This window comes from Triticum aestivum, chromosome 3A (assembly GCF_018294505.1).
Source record: "Triticum aestivum cultivar Chinese Spring chromosome 3A, IWGSC CS RefSeq v2.1, whole genome shotgun sequence".
Taxonomy (NCBI): domain Eukaryota; kingdom Viridiplantae; phylum Streptophyta; class Magnoliopsida; order Poales; family Poaceae; genus Triticum; species Triticum aestivum.
The window spans coordinates 549388671-549396090 of record NC_057800.1 but is presented as its reverse complement, the minus strand read 5'-3'; the positions used below and the strand labels follow the sequence as shown (position 1 = coordinate 549396090).

Here is a 7420-nt window from a genome sequence, read left to right as displayed (position 1 = left end):
AAAAGAACAGCACCGCACATGCCACAGAGCTCACACACAACTTTGCAACCTTCCTTGGCTTTTACTTTGGCCGACGGTGGCTCGCATACCCGACCTAGCTAGCTAGAGCAGCCCGCCGAAACCACCAGGTGTCCCGTGGGACATGGCGCTCGCGATCGAGCGCAAAACTTCGCGCCTAAGAAACATGCATGGCAGCTCGGCCCAAAGTCGACACGCAGCGGAATGGTCGGAAAGAGCGGAAAGGAGAGGGGAGAGGAAAAAGACGTGGCCGGCCGGCTGCCGATATAAAGCATATAGCCGGAGGAAAGCTCACGCCGCACTACTTCTCTGGCGTACCCACACATCAGCAGCTCTCGACGTCGGACACTCAACTCGAGCCAGCTAGCTGAAGAGAGCGCGCACTAGCTCGAACCCTCCACGAACACTTGGCCGTGACGCGCGCGGGGTCGTTATGATGCGGAGTCCGGTGTTCTTGCTGCTGCTCTTGCTGGCCGTGTCCATCAGGGGATCAGGTGAGCGAGATATACTTACGTGGATTTCGCTGTTGTGGCGCGGTGGTGAGTGGCTCTGAAGCTGTATGTGACGCCGGTTGTGTGCGTGCGCGTGTTTCGGGCGCATGCAGAGGCGGAGTGGTGCGTGTGCAGGTCGGACGCGAACGAGACGGCGCTGCAGGAGACGCTGGACTACGCGTGCGGGCAGGGCGCGGACTGCGCGCCGGTGGGCACGGGAGGGAGCTGCCACAGCCCCGACTCGGTGGCGGCGCACTGCTCCTACGCCGTCAACAGCTACTACCAGCGGAACAGCCAGACCAAGGGCGCCACCTGCGACTTCGGCGGCACCGCCACCCTCTCCTCCGCCGACCCCAGTACGTGCCGTGCCTTCTCACCGCCCCTTGTAACTCCATCAGCATGTTTTTTTGGCAAAGGGACGATCAGCATGTTTTTTTAGTTTTATCGACCTCACCTCACCATGCATATGTGTTTGTAACTGCTGCAGGCTCGGGGACCTGCAAATACCCTGCAACCGCAAGGTAATATAATCCCTTGTTCCCGGGCAAATCATAACGAGTACTTACCAAACATTTATCATTGCATGATGAGCTGACGTATTTTCCCTATGTAAATTGCGCAGTGCTGCAGGGACTAGCACAGGGAACGGCACGGCGACAGGCACGGGCACCGGCACCAACTCTTCTTCCCCGGGCTCGACGAACCCAGCTACGCCCGGCATGGGAGGGAGCTTCACCACGCCGATCGGCAGCGCGTCCGGCCCTACGGCGAGCATCATAGGCCCGGAGAGCAGCGGTTTTGCCGCCGCTGCGGCCGCTTTTGCTGGCGTCCGCGGCCTCGTCGGCGTCGCCGTGGCCTCCGTCCTCGCTTTCTAGGTGCGGTGTTGATCATGAAGCAGCGAGAAACGTAGTGCATTCTTTTTAATCATCTTCAATCAGTGCGTTGTTGCTTTGGTGGAGATGTGGCTGTCGTTCTGCTTTACTAGTGTTTGTCTGTGTACGTCTTTCATGCCCTTTTAGTCCATGTATATGGAGTTTAATTTCTTTGCCTCATGTCGATGTCGTACCTGTGTCCCGTGAAACAATTTGCATCATGCATGTGATGTTACTGCATTTTTTGCCTGGCGGATGATGTTATTGTGCCATTTTTAAAAAACCAAGCTCACTTTATATACTCTCTCCTTCCATCTATATAAGACCTAATCCGTCTTTCAAGACCGCCTTTGACTATTCACAAAATTAATACTACATGAAATATATAATGTAAAAATTATATCATTGAAAGCTCCTTTTACATACAAATTTAACGATATGCTTTGTGTAAGTTACATGTCATATATTATTGCTCTAACATTTAGTCAAAGTTAGCCTTGAAAAACATATTAAGCCCTATATAGATGGAAGAAGAGAGTATCCAAAACGGGATTGCTAAGATTGAAACTTAATTAAGTTTCAGTCGAGGTGGTGCACGAACCAGACATGATGTCCAAAATTACTCAGAGCATCTCCATTGAGAGGCCTTGTGTAGGCGCTTAAAGAGGAAAAGATATTTAAAGAAAAAACTGTGAAGCGCCTATCAGAACATCTATAGTCGGATATGTCAAATAGGTTCCCTAAACGTCCGTGGGCACGCCCGTGCGCGTCCACATACATGCAGTGATCAGACACGCCTCAAATTTTAATAGTTGCATCCGGACATCTCATATTACATCCTCAAATCCATACAAAGACATGCAAACTAAATAAACATATGTACTACGTTGATCACCTATCTACTCGTCATCGGAGATGTCGACGATCTCCGTGCCCGGCTCCGGCAGCATGGGCAGCAGCTGCAGCTCTGGTTCCCCCGGCTGCTCCTCTCCGGCCTCCTCCGCCTCTATCTCCGCGTCGACTTCGGCGAAGAGCGCGTCGGACGCCGCCTGCTCCTGCCGGAGGAACGCCCGGTTGGCCTAGATGGACTCTAGGATGGTCTGCTGCTCCGCCATCTTCTCCGATTGGGCGATGACGAACTCCGCCTCCGCCTGCTTCATGTTGAAGCCCAGCAGCTCCGACTCCGGCTGCTCCGCCTCCTCCACCTTCATCGGAGCCAGTTCCTCCCCCTCCTCTTTTCCCAGCTGCTGATCCTCCTCCTCTAGCTCCGGCGAGTCCGGAGGCAGCCCGACAACGATGCAGGCGGCGCGCGCAGCCTATCTCGCCCGGATCTTCCGCGCTCCGGTGTGAGCATTGCGTAGTAGGTGATCTTCCTCCAGACCATGGCCAACTATGGTTTCGTGCGGCGAGCCGGAGCGGCGCCATGCGGTGTTCACACCACGGCGACGGACGCGGCGTCCATTGGACCGCCGGGTTTCCGGGCATTATCGCGTGGACACCGTCGTCAGACCGACGTGGCAGACGCGCCCGGATGCCTCATATCCGCCCCATATTTGGGCTGAATATGAGAGGTGCCGGTCAGCCCGGGCATTTAAGACCCGTTTGAGGGGTCCGTCTGGATAAAAAAATGATGACCGGTCAGTGACCGGACGGACCGCCGAAGCGTTTGAAGCCAGTTTATAGCGCATGGCTGTAGATGCTCTTAACCCGACGCCGAGGGTTAGCGATAGGCGCTAAACTAGCCATCGATCAATCACTGCACACACACGGTTTCTATAGGCACGAAGAAAAAAAATGTTAAGAGCATCTCCACTCGTTCGCTCCCCAGAAGCCACTTTTTCAGCCGGTTGGGTTCATGCCAGCAAAAATTTTGGCGGGGGGGGGGGGGGGGGGGTTCAACCGTGCCCCCACCCAACACTAGAAGACAAGAGAGATGAGAGGAAAAAGAGATGAAGTGGGTGAGAGGCATGCACGTGAGTGGGCTTGTTGCATGCAAGAGAGAGAGAGAGAGGAAGGAGAGAGAGGGAATGGGAGGCTGATAGTGGGCCTGTTGCATGCAAATAGTAGCGCCGGCGCCTACGACGACCCCCGGCTCCCTGGGTGTGGCCTGGGGTCGCCGGGGCTAGTTTTGCCTAAATCCGACGCAAAACAACGTCTTGAGGGCATGGATGAGACCTTTTTTACCAACGATGCTAAAAAAAGGTGCTTGGGGGGCGTCTTGGGGTCCCGAGTGGAGATGCTCTAAGCGGCCGTTGGTGGGGAACGTAGTAATAATTCAAAATTTTCCTACGTGTCACCAAGATCAATCTAGGAGATGCTAGCAACGAGAGAAAGAAGTGCATCTTCATACCCTTGAAGATCGCTAAGCGGAAGCATTACAAGAACACGACTGATGGAGTCGTACTCGTGGCGATTCAAATTGCGGAAGATCCGATCCAAACGCCGAATGGACGGCGCCTCCGTGTTCAACACACGTACAACCCGAGAACGTCTCCTCCTTATTGATCCAGCAAGGCGAGAGGAGAAGTTGAGGGAGAACTTCGGCAGCACGACGGCATGGTGGCGGTCGAGCTCGTGGCTCTCCGGCAGAGCTTCGCTAAGCACTACGGAGGAGGAGGAGGTGCTGGAGGAAGGAGGGGCTGCGCCAGGGAAGGGGTGCGGCTGCCCTCTCTCTCCCTCACTATATGTAGGGGGAAGGGGGGAGGAGGAGGCGCCCTAGGGTTTCCCTAGGGGAGGGGCGGCGGCCACAGGGGAAACCCTAGATGGGTTTGGGCGCCCCCACCCCTAGGAAACTTGCCCCCAAGCCGGGAGGGGCGGCTGCCCTAGGGGAGGCGCCCCCACCTCTCCAGATTATGTGAGATGGGGTGGGAGGGGCACACAACCCCTTAGTGGGCTGGTGTTCCCCCTCCCCTTGGCCAATAAGGCCCCCCAACTCTTGTCGGGGCCTCCGGAACTCCTTTCGGTCACGTTGGTCGTCACCCGGTACTCCCAGAACAATCCTGGACTCCAATACCCTTCGTCCAATATATCAATCTTCACCTCCGGACCATTCCGGAGTTCCTCGTCATGTCCGGGATCTCATCCGGGACTCCGAACAACCTTCGGTAACCACATACTATTCCCATTACAACTCTAGCATCACCAAACCTTAAGTGTGTAGACCCTACGGGTTCGGGAACCATGCATGTTGGGGAACGCAGTATTTCAAACATTTACCTACGATCACGCAAGATCTATCTAGGAGATGCATAGCAACGAGAGTGGAGAGTGTGTCTATGTACCCTTGTAGACCGAAAGCGGAAGCGTTTAGTAACGCGGTTGATGTAGTCGAACGTCTTCGTGATCCAACTGATCCAAGTACCGAACGTACGGCACCTCCGCTGTTCAGCACGCGTTCAGCTCGATGATGTCCCTCGGGCTCTTGATCCAGTTGAGGCCAAAGGAGATTTCCGTTAGCACGACAGCGTGGTGACGGTGATGATGAAGTTATCGGTGCAGGGCTTCGCCTAAGCACTACGACGATATGACCGAGGTGTGTAACTGTGGAGGGGGGCACCGCACACGACTAAGACAAATCTTGGAGTGCTTTTGGGGTGCCCCTGCCCACGTATATAAAGGAGGGAGGAGGAGGAGGCCGGCCTAGGAGGGGCGCGCCTATAGGAGGAGTCCAACTAGGATTCCCAATCCTAGTTGGAGTCCCCTTCCTTTTCCAAGAGGGGAGAGAGGGAAGGAGTAGGAGAGGGAGAAGGAAAGAGAGGGGGGCGCTGCCCCCTCCCTAGTCCAATTCGGACTTGCCATGGGGGGGGGACCCTTGAGGCCCTTCTCTCCTTTCCCGTATGGCCCATTAAGGCCCACTAATTCCCCCGACGAATTACTGTAACTCTCTGGTACTCCGAAAAATACCCGAGTCACTCGGAACATTTTCGATGTCCGAATATAGCCTTCTAATATATCAATCTTTATGTCTCGACCATTTCGAGACTCCTCGTCATGTTCGTGATCTCATCAGGGACTCCGAACAACCTTCGATACATAAAATCACATAACTCATAATACAAATCGTCATCGAACGTTAAGAGTGCGGACCCTACGGGTTCGAGAACTATGTAGACATGACCGAGACACATCTCCAGTCAATAACCAATAGCGGAACCTGGATGCTCATATTGTCTCCTACATATTCTACGAAGATCTTTATCGGTCAAACCGCATAACAACATACGTTGTTCCCTTTGTCATCGGTATGTTACTTGCCCGAGATTCGATCGTCGGTATCACCATACCTAGTTCAATCTCGTTACCGCCAAGTATCTTTACTCGTTCTGTAATGCAACATACCGTAACTAACTCATTAGTCACATTGCTTGCAAGGCTTATAGTGATGTGCATTACCGAGAGGGCCTAGAGATACCTCTCCGACAATTGGAGTGACAAATCCTAATCTCGATCTATGCCAACTCAACAAACACCATTGGAGACACCTGTAGAGCATCTTTATAATCACCCAGTTACGTTGTGACGTTTGATTGCACACAAGGTGTTCCTTCGATATTCGGGAATTGTCTAATCTCATAGTCAAAGGAACATGTATAAGTCATGATGAAAGCAATAGAAATAAAACTAAATGATCATTTATGCTAAGCTAACGGATGGGTCTTGTACATCACATCATTCTCTAATGATGTGATCCCGTTCATCAAATGACAACACATGTCCATGGTCCGGAAATTTAGCCATCTTTGATTAACGAGCTAGTCAAGTAGAGGCATACTAGGGACACTCTGTTTTGTCTATGTATTCACACATGTACTAAGTTTCCTGTTAATACAATTCTAGCATGAATAATAAACATTTATCATGATATAAGGAAATGTAAATAACAACTTTATTATTGCCTCTAGGGCATATTTCCTTCAATGCATACATGACCGAGACATCTCTCCAGCCAATAACCAACAGCGGGGTCTGGATACCCATGTTGGCTCCCACCTGTTACACGATGATCTCATCGGATGAACCACGACGTCGAGGATTCAGTCAATCCCGTATACAATTCCCTTTGTCCATCAGTATGTTACTTGCCCGAGATTCGATCGCCGGTATCCCCATACCTCGTTCAATCTCGTTACCGGCAAGTCTCTTTACTCGTTACGTAACGCATGATCCCATGGCTAACTCCTTAGTCACATTGAGCTCATTATGATGATGCATTACCGAGTGGGCCCGGAGATACCTCTCCAGCGCCCAAGTCCGCACTTCCCACCACAACCCTCTCCAACCATGTCCGGAGTGGGAGGCAGGTGGATGGTCTCCTCCGTTATGGAGGAACACATCAAGAAGCTGAGGAGAGCCGGATACCTATCCGACGACATCATGCACCAGCTCCCAGATGAGGGGCAGCTCATCCCCACCCCTAGGCCCCATGAGAGGGTAGTGTTCCTTACCCATTTCCTCCGCGGACTGGGATTCCCTCTCCACCCATTCGTCCGGGGGCTCATTTCTACTACGGCCTTGATTTCCACGATCTGGCCCCGAACTTCATCCTCAATATCTCGGTGTTTATCGTTGTGTGCGAGGCCTTCCTCCGCATCCAGCCCCACTTCGGCTTATGGCTGAAGACCTTTAATGTCAAGCCGAAGGTAGTGAGCGGCCGCCAGGCGGAGTGCGGAGGCACCATGTTGGGGTCTCCAGACAGCCGGACTATATCCATTGGCCGGACTGTTGGACTATGAAGATACAAGATTGAAGACTTCGTCTCATGTCCGGATGGGACTCTACTTGGCGTGGAAGGCAAGCTTAGGGAATACGGATATGTATATCTCCTCCTTTGTAACCGACCTTGTGTAACCCTAGCCCCCTCCGGTGTCTATATAAACCGGAGGGTTTTAGTCCGTAGGACAACAGACAGTCATACCATAGGCTAGCTTCTAGGGTTTAGCCTCTCCGATCTCGTGGTAGATCAAATCTTGTAATACTCATATCATCAAGAATAAGTCAAGCAGGAGGTAGGGTTTTACCTCCATCAAGAGGGCCTGAACC

The 7420-nt window shown here is 52.6% G+C and overlaps 1 protein-coding gene across 1 annotated transcript; it reads left to right on the top strand.

Moving 5' to 3' along the window:
• The first annotated feature begins 228 nt into the window (after window positions 1–228).
• LOC123058600 (PLASMODESMATA CALLOSE-BINDING PROTEIN 3) lies at window positions 229–1621 on the top strand. The gene is made up of 4 exons (XM_044481306.1): window positions 229–512; window positions 623–865; window positions 997–1030; window positions 1132–1621. Exons 1-4 carry the CDS (start codon window positions 452–454, stop codon window positions 1382–1384), a joined length of 591 nt encoding a protein of 196 aa, XP_044337241.1. The 5' UTR covers window positions 229–451; the 3' UTR covers window positions 1385–1621.
• The last annotated feature ends 5799 nt before the right edge of the window (window positions 1622–7420 follow it).

Excerpts from the sequence above, each read along its gene's own strand:
- LOC123058600 (XM_044481306.1), top strand. The coding sequence starts at position 452 with ATGATGCGGAGTCCGGTGTTCTTGCTGCTGCTCTTGCTGGCCGTGTCC. Across the intron at positions 513-622 it reads CGTGTCCATCAGGGGATCAG|AGGCGGAGTGGTGCGTGTGC; the intron begins GTGAGCGAGATA and ends GGGCGCATGCAG. Across the intron at positions 1,031-1,131 it reads AAATACCCTGCAACCGCAAG|TGCTGCAGGGACTAGCACAG; the intron begins GTAATATAATCC and ends TAAATTGCGCAG.